General features: G+C 39.8%; 1 protein-coding gene across 7 annotated transcripts in view; it reads right to left on the minus strand.

Moving 5' to 3' along the window:
- PHF3 (PHD finger protein 3) overlaps positions 1-19,038 on the minus strand; it is a 75,165-nt gene that overhangs the window by 17,964 nt on the left and 38,163 nt on the right. For all 7 annotated transcript variants that reach the window (XM_034766233.1, XM_034766236.1, XM_034766235.1 and 4 more), the window contains 7 exons: positions 18,652-18,979; positions 16,007-16,190; positions 13,403-13,556; positions 13,166-13,322; positions 11,720-11,836; positions 1,136-1,267; positions 465-600 (listed from right to left, as the gene is read on the minus strand). In XM_034766233.1, coding sequence (XP_034622124.1) covers positions 465-600; positions 1,136-1,267; positions 11,720-11,836; positions 13,166-13,322; positions 13,403-13,556; positions 16,007-16,190; positions 18,652-18,979 — 1,208 coding nt within the window. The remainder of the gene's footprint in view (positions 1-464; positions 601-1,135; positions 1,268-11,719; positions 11,837-13,165; positions 13,323-13,402; positions 13,557-16,006; positions 16,191-18,651; positions 18,980-19,038) is intronic.

A 19,038-nucleotide genomic window follows, 5' to 3' on the forward strand; every position in this document is an offset into this window, starting at 1 on the left:
AGCAGCTTTGCATCAGTGTAGCAGACAACACTATATTCACTGTGACGTTACCTTGTCACGGGCACATATGCGTTAAGTGTCCCTGTGACCCATTGGACAGGGTGCTAATATTGTGCTTTGCTGACAATAAACCTAGCCAAGCCTTCATCATGAAGCCAAGCCTGTGGTCTTTATTTATGAGTAACATCGAGGTATGCTGAATAAGTAAGCTATGCTGGTGCAGCTAACGCCAGTGCTCCATGAACAGCATAAGAGCAGCACAGACACAAAGCAGAATTAACAGCTCTGTCTCTTTAAAGTTTACTAGAAAAGTAAGATGATGCTCCTTCCTTATCTGCAAATTGGGGGGATAATGAGGTTTATCCAATTTTTTTTTTTTTTTTGTTACTTTTAAGATATATGTTTGGAAAGCATTACCTATGTGGTAAGTGTTATTAATTTTAATACACTTTTACTATAATTACCTATGCAGATTTTACAGTTAAGATCAAAGAGATGATTTTTGTGTTGACTTGTTGTATCCGAAAATGAAGATTCATCTACTTCTTTATCTTTTTCAATCTCTTCTGTCTTCTCTACCAGCTTTATCATAGTAGGTTCCTGTGAAAGGGTCAAGCAATCAATTTCAGTTAATAGAAGACAATAACATTTATGTTCTATCAGAAATTCTTAATTGTAATGTTATTTCAATTACCTCAGAGTCAACCACTTGGAAACTTTCAACACTTTCTTCTTCTCCTCAAGTGAGAGACTTTTACTTTGATTACAGTTTATTATTATTTTAAAAAACACCACAGGTGCACACACACCACAAGCATTTCAAAAGATTTAAGAAAAGTTAGGCTATCAAATGTCATGATTTGATTTCGCCACAGTAATAAATTAAGGTATGATTTAAAACCTTACTGTTGCCAGAGAATCACAAGAACACAACAAAAAGCCCTTAAAATTTAGGAGTTAAAAAACCACTACTAAAACCCTCTGTATAAAGAACAAAATAAAATTATTTTAATATACTTTTAAAACAAAATTATATATAAACCATCTGTATTATTTATGCACGATAATTATATTGCCCTTTTTATTTTATTTTTTTAATAAAAATCAACCTTCTCTTAGAATTAAAATAAAGTACCTGAATTTCCATAGCTACTTCTTGTTCTTTTATTGGAGCATCACTCTCAATTTCTATTTCTCCTTTGTGAGTAATTTTTGTTATTGGTCGCCTTTCGACTTCCCTCTGCTCTTTCTCAATCATTTCAATCGTCTATAAAACAGTAATATTACATATATTTACAGTACATTAGGCGTGATATGGCATTAGACGTGAATGCTTTGACTCTGAAATACTGAAATAGGACAAAAAAATTCTAGTTCACAGGTAATTTTAAGGAAGGCAAGTAGTTTTATGAAATACATACCCACTATAGTGTGTCAAATCTTCACCTGCCATGCCAATGATTGCATATATCCATGTATCAAAATAAATTACAAGCAAGTCCCTCTCCACGCATTTTAGGACATGCTACTTTAAGTTTTCAATAGCTAAAGAACATTTTGCTAGCCCTTGCCCCACAGTTTGTGTGTGTGTTTATCTATATAAATACAACTTCGAGGACAAACTACCGTGTTTCCCCGAAAATAAGACGTCCTCCGAAAATAAGGCCTACTTACAGTTTTGCCTCTCGTTGTAATATAAGGCATCCCCCCGATAATAAGACCTCCCCGATAATAAGGCATCCACCGATAATAAGGCATCCACCGAACATACCGTAAGGTACCCCCCGAACATAAGGCATCTGACTCTAGACTCTCGTACGGTAGCGGCAGGCACCGCCGCACAGCTCACTGATTGGCCGCAGCTGTTGAGGCAGTGCGAGGTCTCTTCAAATCAGTGAGCTGCGGCGGGCTCTCTGGATGACGAGCGATGTCCCTGATGTTGCGCAGGGGAACGTCGCCCGTCAGAGAGCCCGTGCCGCCGCTGCCAGACACAGGAGTCGGGCACATTGTGTGTTATCTCGCCGCCACAGGGGTGACTGAGGTGTGGGGGGGATGTCTGGTGAAGGTGGGAGGGGGGAGAGACTAAACTGTCCACTGGCACAGGGGTGGGGGCAGGGGGGCTTAAAATGACTTAAAATGACACATGGTGGATTTGAGGGGGGGGGGAATCAAATCGGCACAGGAGGATCAGAAAGGGGGAATCAAAATGGCACAGGAGGTTCTAAAATGGTAATCCCCCCTCTGATCCTCCTGTGCCATTTTTATTGATTCCCCCCTCTGATCCCCCCTGTGTCATTTTAAGTGATCCCCCCATTTCAATCCCCACTCTGATCCAGTGTGTCACTTTAGGGGGTGACTGCTTTTCTGCTGATACAAGAAATACTGGTAAACAGTGCTGGTATATTTTTACCCCTAGACATGAGCGCAAAAAGAAAGAGCTACTCCATGGAGTACAAGCAAGGAATCGTGGAAGACTCTTGGGGCCAAAATCTTACTGCTTTCTGCAAAGAGAAGATGTTGAATATCCGATTGGTCCGAAAATGGCGAGCAGAGTACGGTAACCTCATTGAACAAGTGGACAAGGGAAATGCTAAAAAGCGCAAGTGTGGATCAGGTCGGCAACCATTATTTTCCGAGCTGGAAGACCTAATCTGTGAATGGGTTGTTGACAGGAGAGCAAAGGCTTTGGTTGTGAATAGGGCTCAGATTCAAGAATTTGCCCTTGCAATGGCACCACAGTTTGACATAGCCCCCGAAGACTTCAAAGCATCACAACACTGGCTGGATAATTTCCTTCAGCAAAGTGAACTGTCTTTAAGAAGATCAACAACACTGTTTAGGCTGGAAGATGCTCAAGTTATTCAGCGAGCACTTGCATTCAAGTCCTTTATTGATGATGCTGACTTCTCTAAATACAATCTTTCCAACATGATTGCTATGGATGAAACTGCAGTGTTTATGGGCCAATCATCTCAAACAACAATTGAACAGCGGGGTGTCTCCTCAGTGTACATTCCCTCCACTGCTTACGAAAGTGCACGTGTTACCTGTATTTTGGCAATTCGTCTGGATGGCACTAAAATCCCACCTTTAATCATTTCTAAGGGCAAGAAGGAAAAGATTGAACGTGTTTCGGGCATTTTTATTCTTGAAACTGAAAAAGCCTGGGCCACACAAGCAGTTATAAGGAAGTGGGTCGATTTAATGCTGCCGCTTGTTATGCGAGGGAGCCAAAGAGGTCTGCTAGTCTGGGATGCAGCCAGCACTCACCGCGCTAAAGACATGAAGAAATTTCTTCACGAAAGAAAAATAGATCAAATAATGATTCCCGCAGGAATGACGGCCAATCTCCAGACTCTTGATATTGCAATAAACAAGCCATTCAAGGACAATTTGCGCATGGAAATTAACGACTACATTGAAAATAGAATGGAGAGAAATCAGCGTGGAAACTTTGTGAAACCTAAACTGCAAGAGGTTGTGACTTGGGTGAAGAATTCATGGGAGAAAATCACTGACAGTTGCATTGCAAATGCACTACGAGCAGGCTACCTTGACAAGAAGTACTCATTTAAGGACAGTGCTATTGCTAAACATGAGAGATTTGGCCCACTGATTCTGAAAGAAATGGAGTCACAAGAAATTCACCAGGAAATTCAGGGTTTGGATTGTTATGATGATGTTCCAGAAGATGATGACATGACTGTCATTGAATAAATCTTACTTTGTGTTCATACCAGTAAATATCAGTATCAGTAAATGTACCATAGATTGTTGTACATGGAAATGGTAGTAACAAGAAATTCTTGATACCGTAGGATTCACAGTTTGTCTGGTTATGCTGGTTTGTGATGACCACTACTACTGTACCGTATACAGGTAATAAATTTACTTTTTTTTGTTCAACAAAAAATGTGTACCGTATTCTTCTTCATTGAAAAATAAGACATCCCCTGAAAATAAGATCTAGCGCATCTTTGGGAGCAAAAATTAATATAAGACACTGTCTTATTTTCGGGGAAACAGGGTAAGAGATGTAGCATCTTTCTGTTTCATTTTTAATCACATAGTCCCAATCTGGTTAACAGATTTCAGGTGTTATCTACAAAACAAATATCTATCTGCCAAACAATTCTGTTAGGGATCACTTCATGAATTTTGCAACAGGTTCCATCAGAGTCAAAAAGCAGACAATTATGTTCTGAAACACATTCCATCTGATAGACAACAACTCTCTCTCTACCAGGAACATATTTCAAGAATAGGATAACTTGCCTTGCCCTTCCTACTGATTCAAAGAACTCAAAAAACTAATAAAGAGAATGAATCATTATATTTGCTCTAAAATAATTCTGTTGCCCAGTGCATGAGACAGAATATTTAACCATTATAATGGCAAAACTGAAAAACTTTACACGAGGGCTTTACAACTAAGGTGTTTCCAGTTACATCTGTACAGTACCTAGCACAATGGGGGCCTCTAGAAGCTGCCACAATAAATAATAAAATTTTCCATTTTCTCACTATATCTACTTATTTCCTCACCAACTCTTATCGAGGCAGCATCACTCAAAATTAAAAAAAAACACCCGTCAGCTTGTTTGCACAGGTAATTTGCTACTATAACAAAAAGGCCCCAAGTTTCTCTAGTGTATGGCAGAACACGCTAGGTCTAAATTCTCCAGCAAGGCCTCTGGCGTAGTAGATCAGAAATTCTGTGGCAGCCTCATAAAATTAAATCAGTACAGCATCCACGGTTATTGGAAAGGCACAGGAAGAAGTTTTAGATAAGTATATTAATTCTTTGGGGCGGGGAACTTTTTTTGTTGTTTGTTATAGTGCCTTGCACAATTGGCAACATGACTGGGACTCCGAGGCACTATTGCAATACAAACAACAAAAAGTTAAATATTTAATCTTGAAATTTAAATCATCATCGAGTTTCAGAATAAGCATCCCATTGTGCAGAACAAGGGCTGCTCACACTTCTCCAAGGTTTCATTGTGACTGCAAACTCAGCCAAACAGCACTTAATTGGCTTACACCAATTCTGAGCTGGAACATTTTTTTCCACAAGCTTAGATTCTGGTGAACAACTCTGCAGCAAAGGATGTGCTTACAGTCGCAATCAAACACAGGAACCAGAGTATGATTTCAGTTTACTGTGAAGAAGATATATTTTAAAAATTGAGATGTCAAGTGATCAAGGTCTGATTATATCTGAAACTGCTACTAGCCTAAGGGTACAGAATACAAGTCAATTTACACTGTTTAACTTATGTACCTGTCAACCTTACTAAAAGGTACACTCAGGTGGCATACATCAGTTACAAAAATCCTGTGCTCACAAAACTGCCTCTTCAACACATTTGCCCTCTGTATTAAGATTATATTCTCAGCATTCTCCACAGACTATTCATGGTAAATCCACTGCCAGCTGTGGACCCTGTCCTTAAAAAGTCTGACTACAGGCATCAAAGTTTCATGACCAACCAGCCAGAGAATGAGGAGGAGTTACCACAATTACAGGAAGATGCATTCAATATCACAAGTGCCTAGAATGCAAGCCACAGTACAAATTATCCATCTAGTGATTCAACTCATGAGGACTAAGTTTATCGAATTCACACACATGCAAAACTGTCTTACAACTTTACAACAAACACTATGGGGAGCTACATCTTCAGCTGGTGTAAAATAATGTAGCAGTACTGAAGTCAGCAGTCTAAGCCCTGGTCCACAAGACAAGGTTAGGTCGAATTTAGCCACGTTAGGTCAATTTTAAAATGAATGCGTCCACACAACCAACCCCGTTGCGTCAACTTAAAGGGCTCTTAAAATCGACTTCTGTACTCCTCCCCGGCGAGGGAAGTAGCACTAAAATCGACCTTGCTGGGTCGAATTTGGGGTAGTACAGATGCAAATTGACGGTATTGTCCTCCGGGAGCTATTCCAGAGTGCTCCATTGTGACTGCTCTGGACAGCACTTTGGTACACTCAGGTGGCATACATCAGTTACAAAAATCCTGTGCACTAGCCAGGTACACAGGAAAAGCCCTGGGAACTTTTGAATTTCATTTCCTGTTTGGCCAGAGTGGCAAACTCAGCAGCACAGGTGACCATGCAGTCCCCCCAGAATCACAGAACTTAGGATGTTTCTACACTCCCCCTATCATCTCCGTCCCTGAGGTTATCGCAGATTAGAAGGTGAAAAACATGCACTTGCAATGACATGTTTTCTGAGCTCATGCAGTCCTCCCCCACTGATAGGGCACAGCTTAATGCATGGAGGCATTCAGTGGCAGAGGCCCGGAAAGAATTAAGTGAGAACGAAGAGCGGAGGCAGGATGCGATGCTGAAGCTAATGGGGGAGCAAACGGACATGATGAAGCGTCTGTTGGAGCTGCAGGAAAGTCAACAAGAGCACAGACCCCGGCTGCATCCACTGTATAACCGCCTATCCTCCTCCCCACGTTCCATAGCCTCCTCACCCAGACGCCCAAGAATGCGGGGGGGGGGAGAGGGACGGGGGGGGGACCTACAGGGAATTAAAATTAACTAAGGGGGCAGGTTTGCATCAAGGAGAAACAAACAACTATCACACTGAAGCCTGGCCAGTCATGAAACTGGTTTTCAAAGCCTCTCTGATGTGCAGCACACCTTGCTGTGCTCTTCTAATCGCCCTGGTGTCTGGCTGCTCAAAATTGAACGCCAGGCAATTTGCCTCAACCTCCCATCCCGCCATAAACGTCTCCCCCTTACTCTCACAGATATTATGGATCACATAGCAAGCAGCAATAATAATGGGAATGTTGGTTGCGCTGAGGTCTGACCTAGTCAGCAAACAGCGCCAGCGAGCTTTTAAATTCCAAAGGCACAGTCTACCACCATTTTGCACTTGCTCCACCTATAGTTGAACTGCTCCTTACTACTGTCCAGGCTTCATGAGCCACGGGAGCAAGGGGTAGGCCGGGGTAGGTGTGACCGCGTGCTGCTGCGGCTGGGAGAGCAGCCTGAGGCAGAAGCCTCCAGCTCGTATGATATTCCAGGCAGGACTGAATCTCCATGAGACGAAACTTAAAGAAAAGAATGACCTGTAGTCTCTGGCTCCCATTTGGTGCTCTAAGAAGAGGATAGCCATGTCTGTCCATCGACCTCACCAAGGTCTGCCAGGAGCACCCAGGAGATGTACGACGGCTATCAGTCCTACTTCACCATCTGCCGCGAAGGCAAGGAGCTGCTGCTGTGTAGCAATGCAGCAGCGTGTCGCCAGCAGCACCCAGGAGACATACGGTGACAGTGAGCTGAGCGGGCTCCATGCTTGCCGTGGTATGGCGTCTACACGGGTAACCCAAGAAAAAAAGGCGCGAAACGATTGTCTGCTGTTACTTTCATGGAGGAAGGGAGAGAGGGGGGCCTGACGACATGTACCCAAAACCACCCGCGAAAATGTTTTTGCCCCATCAGGCATTGGGAGCTTAATCTAGAATTCCAATGGGCTGCAGAGATTGCGGGAACTGTGGGATAGCTTCCCACAGTGCATCGCTCTATAAGTCGACGCTAGCCACAGTAGTGAAGACGCATTCCGTCAACTTAATGCACTTAGTGTGGACATACGCAATCGACTGTATAAAATCAGTTTCTAAAAATCGACTTCTATAAAATCAACTTAATTTCGTAGTATAGACATACCCTAAGTTACTTCAACTGCTTCAGATTTGTCAGGAACTGTAGGTACGGCTAAGATTTTGTCATGCATATTTTTAGTAAAAGTTAGGGACAGGTCATGGGCAAAAAAGAAATATTAACGGAAGTCGTGACCGGTCCTTGACTTTTACTAAAAATATCCTGGACAAAATGGGGATCTGCAGATCCCTATACTGTCTGAAGGGGGGCAACCGTGCAGGGGCTAGGAGCCCTCTGCAGCAGCTGGGGGCTGCAAGGTAAACCTGTCGCCTACAGCTCCAGGGGTCCCTATCCCTGCTGCCCGTGGGGGCCGGGTGTTGCAGGGTACCCCCATCACCTGCAGCTCCCGGGGCCTGCTGCGGCGGGGAGCTTGGGGTGCCACTGTCATCCACGAGCTTGGGGGTGCCACCACTGCTGCCTGGGAGTTCCCTTGCCGCCCGGGATCCCTGCAACCTCTATGACTAAATCGTAGCCTTAGCTGTATGATATAAAGGGTTAAATTAAATTAAAAAGAAAAAAATACATAGTTCTGTAGGTTATAAGAACTAAAGAATATAAGAACAGCCATTTTGGGTCAGACCAATCGTCCATCTAGCCCAGTATCCTGTCTTCCGACAGCGGCCAATGCCAGATGCTTGAGAGAGAATGAACAGAACAGGTAATCATCAAATGATCTGTCTCCTGCTGCCGATTCCCAGCTTCTGGCATCAGAGGCTAGGGACACCATCCCCATCCATCCTGGCTAATAGCGATTGATGGACCTATCCTCCATGAACTTAGCTAGTTCTTTTTTGAACGCTGTTATAGTCTTGGCCTTCACAACATCCTCTGGCAAAGAGTTCCACAGGTTGACTGTGCATTGTATGAAGAAATACTTCATTTTGTTTTAAACCTTCTGCCTATTAATTTCATTTTGTGACCCTCATTTCTTGTGTTATGAGGAATAAATAACACTTCCTTATTTACTTTCTCAACACCAGTCATGATTTTGTAGGCCTTTAGCAGATCCCCCCTTAGTCATCTCTTTTCCAAGCTGAAAAGTGACAGTCTTATTAATCTCTCCTCATAAGGAAGCTGTTTCATAACCCTAATCATTTTTGTTGCCCTTTTCTGAACCTTTTCCAATTCCAATACATCTTTTCTGAGATGGGGTGAACACATCTGCATGCAGTATTCAAGATATGGGCACACCATGGATATAAGGACATACAAGGACAATATGATATTTTCTGTCTTCTTATCTATCCCTTTCTTAATGATTCCCAAAATTCTGTTAGCATTTTTTTGTTTTTTTTTTGGACAGCCACTGCACATTGAGTGGATATTTTCAGAGAACTATCCACAATGACTCCAAGATCTCTTTGAGTGATAACATTAATTTAGACCCAATCATTTATAGTTCAAGTTTGTTAGAACTCGTAGGAAGGCCTTGGGAAAAAAGTGACTTATTTGGAAAAACGACCTGAAAGATAACTGATAAGATAGAAGTAGAGCCCCCAATTATTAAAGATAGTTAATAAGAAAAGATTGTGCATGTTGAACCAATACTGACCACAAATTGGCCAAAATCTGATTTTACCTAAATTAGCAATAGAATATGACATCATTTGTTTGTTAAAGGACATAAAAGGATGAACTCTTAGAAGGTTTATTGCTAATACCTGCCTGATTAAGTTGGAGCTGACCAATATGAGTCTAAACATTCCTGGGTTTAGTCTGTTGGTTAGTAGGGAGGGACATCTCTCCCCTCAACAGCCCTGAGCGCCTGAGTGGCATTTAATAGGTGTCTTCCCAATAAAACAGGACCATCTGTAATCTCGTTCCCCCTTTCAACCTATGGCCAGAGTAACAGCTGCAGGAGACTTAAATGTGGATGTCTATTTTGAGATCACCAATGCTTTTCACACTAAACTATTAAACTCCCTATAGTTTGAAGAAATTATTTCACTGTAAATCATTCTCTTAAAACTGACCAATCAGATTTTTAGCCTCTACTTACTTTTTTTTGTTGGTGCAGGGGACTGCTCTGATGATGTGTCAGATATCAATAACAGATGCCTAAGCTAGGATTGTCAGATATGAAAAGTGTCTCCCCTCTTGAGGAAATCTGTATAAGTGTTAGTGACCCCAGAATCTTGCTACTAAATGAGGGTGAGGAGGAAGACATCAATCTTAAGACAGAACAGAAGGAGAGCAGTAGAAGCATCTGTACTGGGAAGGGGAAAATATCCGACTCCTGGTTTGGATGCAGAAGCTACCCCCTTATTTCACTGACACTACAGTTCAGTGAATCCTGCTCACCAACTCCTGTCCCCTTTCAAAGCAGCAACTGTCTGCATCTCTCAGTAGGTGGGACTGTGGGATTCTTGGACCACCAATCAGTAACATCAAATAGTTGGTTCACCTACTTTAAACCCTTCTCATCACAAAATGACTGAAATGATCCCATAATCCAGCTCTTCACTCTTCTTTTCAAATCATAGAATCATAGAATATCAGGGTTGGAAGGGACCTCAGGAGATCATCTAGGCCAACCCCCTGCTCAAAGCAGAACCAAATCATACCAGCCAGGGCTTTGTCAAGCCTGACCTTAAAAACTTCTAAGGAAGGAAATTCCACCACCTCCCTAGGTAACCCATTTCAGTGCTTCACTACCCTCCTAGTGAAAAAGTTTTTCCTAATATCCAACTTAAAACTCCCCCACTACAACTTGAGACCATTACTCCTTGTTCTGTCATTTGGTACCATTGAGAACAGTCTAGATCCATCCTCTTTGGAACCCCCTTTCAGGTAGCTGAAAGCAGCTATCAAATCCCCCCTCACTCTTCTCTTCTGCAGACTGAACAATCCCATTTCCCTCAGCCTCTCCGCATAAGTCATGTGTTCCAGCCCCCTAATCATTTTTGTTGCCCTCCGCTGGACTCTTTCCATTTTTTCCACATCCTTCTTGTAGTGTGGGGCCCAAAACTGGACACAGTACACCAGATGAGGCCTCACCAATGTTGAATAGAGGGGAATGATCAGGTCCCTCGATCTGCTGGCAATGCCCCATCTTATACAGGCCAAAATGCCATTAGCCTTCTTGGCAACAAGGGCACACTGTCGACTCATATCCAGATTCTCGCCCACTGTAACCCCTAGATCCTTTTCTGCAGAACTGCTGCCTAGCCATTCGGTCCCTAGTCTAGCAGTGCATGGGATTCTTTCGTCCTAAGTGCAGGACTCTGCACTTGTCCTTGTTGAACCTCATCAGGTTTCTTTTGGCCCAATCCTCTAATTTGTCTAGGTCCCTCTGTATCCTATCTCTACCCTCCAGTGTATCTATCACTCCTCCCAGTTTAGTGTTATCTGCAAACTTCCAGATTATTAATGAAGATATTGAACAAAACCGGCCCCAAGACCGACCCTTGGAACACTTTGTTTGATGCCGGCTGCCAACTAGACGTGGAGCCATTGATTACTACCTGTTGAGCCAGACGATCTAGCCAGCTTTCTATCCACCTTACAGTCCATTCATCCAGCCCATACTTCTTTAACTTGCTGGCAAGAATACTGGGGGAGACCGTATCAAAAGCTTTATACACCTTTGAATGTAATAGTTATAGGGGAGTCGTTTCTTACGCAGGGGTTAGGTTCTGAAGTCAGCGTGTAAGGCGAAAATCGCGTATAGTCAAAAGCTCATTGAGTGGAATGGCAGGCGGAATCGCCCGCACTACAGGTACAGTATTTAAATTGCTATTTTTCTCTTTTTTGTTTTTGTTTTTGTTTTGCCGAGTGCGTATAGTTAAAATAGTGTAAGTTAAATGCATCTATGATGCGATTCCACTGTACTACATTCACCTCTCTGGGCTTAGCAGATGGGAGTACGGTCTCTGCTCTTCCTTCCTCTCCTTAGCCAAGTCAAGTCCTATCCAATCGGATTTTTTTCAATAAGTATTTTGAATTTCTGAAAGTGTACAGGTAACTTGAAAACCAAATAAAACTGAAAGATCATTACACATCTCACTCTACAGCTGTAGTTGACAAATCTTACGTGTCTGTTTTCTCTTTGTCTCCAAGCAGCTAGCTCTTTAGAAGCCAGCTCTTCTGGGCTCATTCTTATGAGATGATCAGGGGTAACCTCTCCTTTCAGTACTCTCTTAAATAATATCTGGAAGAAGGACAAACATTAACTAGTGATGTAAAAAAAAAAAGTTGATTTCTAACAACAAATCAATAAGCAGCAAATTAAAACAACTAGAGTAGCAGAATAACCTTTGGGAATATATTCTATACTTGATGCCAGCACTATACATTCTTATCTATAACCCATTATTCCTGGGAATACAAATTACTTTACAGCAATTCCAGACCTTAAGAGGTATTATTGTGGAAAGTATTAATGGGTTTTGTGGAGAGAAACAAATCTGTAGGCCATTAATTTTTTTCTTCACAGCAAAGCCAAAAATTGGTTAAACTTTTTTCTTTAAACATTTCTTATTTACAATTACGGAAACACATAATAAGATGATGTTCAAAGGAAAAATTAGCATAGACCGACTGCAGCAGTGATTTCATGAAAGATATTTTTCAGATCTTTAAAAAGAATGTAGCAAATTCCATACAGTACTCAGCAGAAAAAGTGTTGGAGGAAGAACTATAGAGGCTAGAGTCTGTACATAGTTTTTATACCAATTTAAATTACTTTAATTAAATGGGTGCAATCCACTTGGGCAGCTGTGTAAAGCAGATAAGAAAAACTAGTTCTTTGTACTACCGAAGAAGAATCTGTAGAACTTTGTGTATTACCCACTGAACAGTGAGCTCAAGGTTGCATCTTTCAAGTCACCAGCATTGGACTTTATATAGTGATCTATGTACCAAGACAGGGACACGTAGTTATGGAGGAGATACAAGAATGGTGAAACAGAAAATGGTCAAGAACAGAGCAATGGATAGAGTTCCATGAACCAGGACAATTTTCTTGTTAAAAATCCTGATCTTGAAGACAAGAAGCATGATGGCTGGTAGTGGGTGGGTGGGAGGGAAGGGAGGTGATGCAGCCTAATGGAATGTCTTCACAGGAAAATGTTATTATAGTAGTGGTGTGGATTAGGGGATTGATAATTCTGAAATGAATGGAATAAAGGTGAAATGGAAGGATAGGCTGCTGGACAGAACTGAAAGTGGATATGGGTAAAATGGGATTATGTGGAAAGCAGTGGCTGAAAGAGACAGTGAAAGGAGAGAAACAGACTAAAAGGGTTGGACAATGGAAGGAATATGGCAGCATGGGCAAGAAGTCATGGGGAAATGTGGACATTGGAGACTCAAAGGTCTTAACTGAACAGGGAAAGGAGAAAAGAATATGGAGAAAGATGAAAGGAGAGGACTTCCGTAGAATAAGAGAAAGGAAAAGAAGGAGGAGACCAGAATGTGGAACAGTTAATCAGCTAAAGGATTTCTTTCCGTGAAAGAATTATAGATGAAGAACACATACATTATTTTTGGGATCCTTTAGATTGAACATCAAACTTCTGTATTTGTTCTTATATTTAGAATCTGTGTCCCGAAAAAAAGAAAACAGTTCTTTTTCAATCCTTGTGGCAACTTTTGCTGCTCTTTCCTCAGGAATCTTCAAACTGGAGTCTGTAAGTCTGAAAAAAAGAGTATAGAATTTTTTAAAATAAATAACTATATATGAAAACAGACAATTCATCTCGCAATGTACCTATACCTTTTCATCAGAATTTCTTTAAGAGACTGTCTGACACTTTGTCTTATCTGATCAGCAGAAGGCTTGGAAGCTGGCACAGCTGGTGGAGGTATATTACCAGTTGATCCCCCTTTCTCAGTTTTCTTTTTCTTGAATTCTTGTTTCTCGTGAACACCTAAATTAAAATATGCTAAAAATTAAAATCTTAAAGATAATTTTACAGTAGCTTGAATGTGGGTTTTTTTTAAAACACGGGCCTGAACAGATTAAAACAACAACAAAAAAAACCTACATAAAGGTGACCTAAAGAGAGTGGACAATAGATTTGTGGTCCGTATTTTAAACTGTATGGATAAAGCTCGAAAGGTTTCTTTACTACATATATATATATATATATATATATAGGAATAAGGGGTGTTTCAGCTTGTTTTTAAAATACAGGAAATTCAGATCTTATCTATCTTAGAACATTAGGGATAACCAGCAAATTAATGGAAAGATCTTTATTCAGTCAGTCTTAAAACTCTGGGGGAAGCTGTTGGTTTCTATTTAACACCAACACCCAACAAACGTTTGGCGAAAGAATGTCTTTGTTAAGAGTTTTAAACGATCTCACCCCTTCAAAGACTTACGCCGTGGCTACACTCTCACTTCAAAGCGCTGCTGCAGGAGCGCTCCCACGGCAGCACTCTGAAGTGAGAGTGTGGTCGCACGCTGCAAGTACTCCACCTCCATGAGGGGATTAGCTTACAGTGCTGGGAGCGTGGCACTTTACAGTGCTGTAACTTGCTGCACTCACACCCCTGAGCGAGAAAGTTGCAGTGCTGTAAAGCGCCAGTGTAGCCATAGCCTTAATGACATCAGTAAACAAGAGCAGAAAATACAGTTAGTTGCCTGTTGTGTTTTGGGTATTTGTTATTTCAACTACTGCACCTCTGTTCTAATAATGCAATTTCTGTATTGTTACCGTTGAAATGCCTATCACTATTTCTGAAAGATGATCTGAGGCAGGCACCATGGAAAATTTCTGCATGAAGTTTGGGAGAAATATGGAACTGAAAACCAGATCCTATAAAGTGTCAAGCAATCTTAAGAACAAACAATGCTACGAGCTCCTATAATCTAGGAGAAAAAATAAAGCCTTAATTAATACCCAGTTAAAGATTAAGGATCCATTTAATAAAGGTATTTAGGCGTTGTTGTGCTCAGCATTGCAAAACCAACTGATTTAGGAGCCTCATTTTTCAAAAGGGCTCTTAAGTGCCTAAATCACTGCCCATGGGATTTAAGCTTCTAAATCCCTCCTGAAAATGAGGCTTAGGCATTGCAATGCTGAGCACAGCAACACCAAAATACCTTTTAAAAATCTGGGCCTAACTGCCAAACTAATAAGGTCTATGTTTAACCATTTATGTGCTAAAGGACCTCACCAATAATTCCTATGTTAGAGGAATATAGCATAGAAATGTAATTTAACAACTTTTTAATATTTTTTCCTTTCTTTACTTTAAAATCCTCTTGCTACTTCCTGATTCACTGAAAGTATTCCAGAATGTATCAGTGAGATCACATCTACCAGAAGTCTCATTCTTATTCCTGCAATTCATGGTATCAAGGATGTCCAAGAATCCTGCAAACTGACATTTTAGCAAACCAAGAATTATAAGGATTTCTCAGGGATTAGGAAGGAAGAATTTTTTAACTTTACTGGTGCTATTTAGCACATACGTTTTCATTTAAAATATGCATTTATTTGTAAGGTTTCAAATATATTCTTCCAACCAAAAACATAATTACTAGAATGCCAGTGTTAGAGATGGTCCAAGAAACAATTCTTGCAATTAGCTCAACATTATATGTAGGCTAGGTTCAGAGTTTGTGTTCAAGGATTAACCAGTCAGCTGTAGTTATATGGCACCAAAATTTCATGAGTTGCTCTCAGAAGATTTCTGCCCCAAATTTTGTAAATTTCACAAGATAAAAATCTTGTAAGATTATTCTTTGTGTAATATTTCTGACACATTAGTTTGTACCTTAATTGGAGTTGGAAAATATACCCCTTACAACTTTTGATGCAATTTAGAAACAAAATTTTATGGGTCATTTGGATAAGAACACTCTTCTCCACCCCCCTTTTCCAATGAAATTTGGGGCAAGGGACCCAGGTGATATTTTCGATACAGAAGAATAAAGAAATTCAAATATCCTATTATATCCTACAACAACCATAACATGTAAGCTCATACACATAGTATTTCGTATTTTTCTAGAGCAGCGATTCTTGATGTTTTTCAATGTAGACCAAACTTCGTAGACTGTGAGCATTTCCTCTCCCATTCTTGATAGCACAGACCACCTCTCCTTCCATTCACAATCATATAATACTTGTGCAGCAATTATAGAAGTTGCTTAAATGGGAAAGTAACATTAGGGAAGTTTTTCATGCATTTTCAACTGGTAAAGAACATTAAAAGAAGCAAAAAAACAAAAGATTCAGCACCACGTAAGCAGCCTACTCTCTGCAGACCACAAGCAAGTGTTCCATGCCCCAAAATGTAAACAGAGCTGCTATACATAGAACTTTCATGTCTTGCTGACTATAGTTGCTGTTTGGAGTCTTATTACCTGATTTTATGGTCTTTTCACTTGAGCAAGAAACATTAAGAGAATCTTTATTTATTTTTTCACTTTTCTCTTCAGAGCATCGACGAGGAAGTGTAACTGTTTGTCCCATCTTCCGAATAGGAACTTGCCCTTTTTTATTATCAGAATCTCTGCATTCTGACAAATTCCTCACATCACCTGATTCCTGAAACAAATACTTTAACATATTAGTATGGTAACAAATGTGAAGATGAACTAAACTGCTACAAATCTTCCCCAAAGTATATTTTAAAAATAAAAATGTTGTATAATAAAAATCTCAAACTGAGATGATATAAAGACATGCTCCTTAAAAAGCTATTGAAAAAGATGTCACAATTTACCACGAAGCAGTGTTTAACCGTTACTTCAAAAATTGGGTTCTTTGGTCTTGTGTTGTATTACCAAGGTAGCATTCCAGAGAACATGCAGTAAGTTCCTTGTTGAAAGCAGCTGTATTTTCTCAGTTAACAGTTTAAAATTTTTAAAAGTATATCATATGTAGAGATAGATTACACCTGTCAGCGAAGCAATTCATATGCAATAAACCTGGCAAATGTGCACAGCAAACAAGATCTAGTTAGAAAGGAAATAAATATTACTCAAAAGGAAAATCAAAAGTATTCTCTAAATCTCAATTTAAAGACTCCCACTGACTTCAATTCAGTTAGTATGAGTGCAGGGGGATGTTAAAAGGCCTAATTCCCATTTAAGATCCCAGAGAAGGGCTCAAAAAGGTTTATTATTATTATTTTGTTGAATAAAGTTTATTGTTTTTTAAATCCACCAAGTGAACTGTAAATGATAAGATGAAGATGGACATATAAAGAACATACAAAACTTTCTCAATAGTTACATTATAAAAAGAAAAGGTGAATAAAAATCAAATATACTTGGAAAAAGTATTTTAAAAACATTTTAATTCAGACTAGTTAAAAACTTGAATTTGTAATCTTCTGTTGAAAGAACTAAGGATTCTAATCTTTAAAACTGACCAAACCAAATCAGTTGCTATTTGTAGTGTTGCAGCCATTTTGGTCCCAGAATATGAGAGACAAGATGGATGAGGAAATATAAAAGATATCACCTCACTCCCCTTGTCAAACCAAATCAGTGTAATTTGTGGAATATATAATGTATATTTTCAGAATGGGCATCACAAAAGGATTCATGAAACATGCATTAGAAGCTGAGGCAGTTTTATTTCCCCTTAGTTAATCTTACATGCTGGTTTTGGTTATCTTCTTCAGCTGAATTCTAAATAATATAATTTATATACAGATTACAATGAATATAAATTAGGGTTGGGTTTTTTAACTAAATGTTAACTATCGCATTCATAATTTTAATCATATACTAAAAATAAAGAATCTGAATAACTGTAATTAAACTAAGCCATTTCATTGCTTTAAACATTAGGTACTGATTGGTCAAAATGAGATCCAGAAAATAAATAATTTGAAACGGGGGGGGGGGGGGGCAAGGATTACAATTAGTTGCTTAAATCTTTTTTCCCCTTCTGCTATTAAATTCATGATATAAACCACAATGCTGAAAAAAGCTTAAATTGATTAAACAAACAAAACTAAAAAGTGTTGCTTTCATTTGATGTCTCAGTCACACTGACACGATCCTCCTAAGTAGTATGGGACTAGCTCTGGGGTGATCAGTTAAACAATGGCACCTGGTATTAGACAAATTCCTGATAAGGAATCTGACCTAATTTAACAAACAGGACAGGGAATGAGAAGGTAATAGTATCTTTGGGTAAAAAACAAACAAACAAAAAAAACCATCCGTTTTAATTGAGTATTATATCGAAGGGCAGCTCTAGATAGCTATGTAAGAATGACTGCATTGAGAGGTGACTAAACCTAATTACCTCCAGAAAAAAGTTAATTGGAAAGTTGGTTTACAAGACATTTCCATGAACATCAGACACAAAAAACAAAAAGTAATAAGGAAAGATCATGAAGTATTCTGATCAAGTGTTTAAAGCTCTGTTGCACAAGTACTTAAATGTACTGAGATAGATGGGAGTTGGCAATTGAACAGAAGGGAAATTTAAATAAGATCTTTATTATTATGAACTGAAAAAGTTTTTAGAAATACCATCCTTCACCACCAAACCTTGGACATGTATTCACTGGGAGAGCTCTGAACCTCTTTGGGAGCGAGAACATCTCCAGGAATTTTCCCTCCTGCAGAACTATACTGCCTCTTCATCTCTGTTAGGGAGCCAGCTTGCTCTAGGGAAGCAAGCTGGCTCTTCCTCATCTCCAGAAGCTGCCATGCAAGATAATGGTTATTACAGGATAATGGTTAAGATGGGGGAGGGTTTGCAAAATCATATTTTTCAATGCGTGTGCACACACACACAAAAAACAAGGTAACGGCAGTTTAGCAATAGTACTCACTTCAAAATAGCCAAACCAGTTTAAAGGAACTAATTGGAACAGTATGCCTATAGCAAAATATTAGATGACAAGTTTTAGCCTAGACTGAAGTTTTATGAAGAGTTATAAACCTGGGGGGAATTATTTTAATTGAAAGGAATAAGTACTATAATATTTCAAATAGTAAAGAATATTTTTAAAGGCACTTTAACCATCTTAAATAAGCCTTACCCGTCTAAAAATTTTGACTTTGTGCTTCATTGTATCATCTGTCTGCTTAGCTCTCTCATTTGTTACACTGGGATTACCAGTATGAGTTTGCTTTGACATCCCAGGTTTTTCACATTCCATTGTTCTATCTTCTCTATATGCTTCAAGTTTCAGTTGAGTGTCCAGTATATTTTGATCACAAGATTCTGTTTTTTTGTCTTCTTCAGCACAACATTTCACACACACATATTCTTTATCTTCTTCTCCCATTCGTTGTGCTTGAGAAAGACTCAACCCAACACAGTCACCATGAAACCAATCATCACACCTACCACAGCCTACCATAAACCTGAAAATAAAACAAAACAGTATCAATCAATGCACAGAGGGAGGTAGAATTTCATATCA

The sequence above is a fragment of the Trachemys scripta genome, chromosome 3 (genome assembly GCF_013100865.1).
Source record: "Trachemys scripta elegans isolate TJP31775 chromosome 3, CAS_Tse_1.0, whole genome shotgun sequence".
NCBI lineage: Eukaryota > Metazoa > Chordata > Testudines > Emydidae > Trachemys > Trachemys scripta.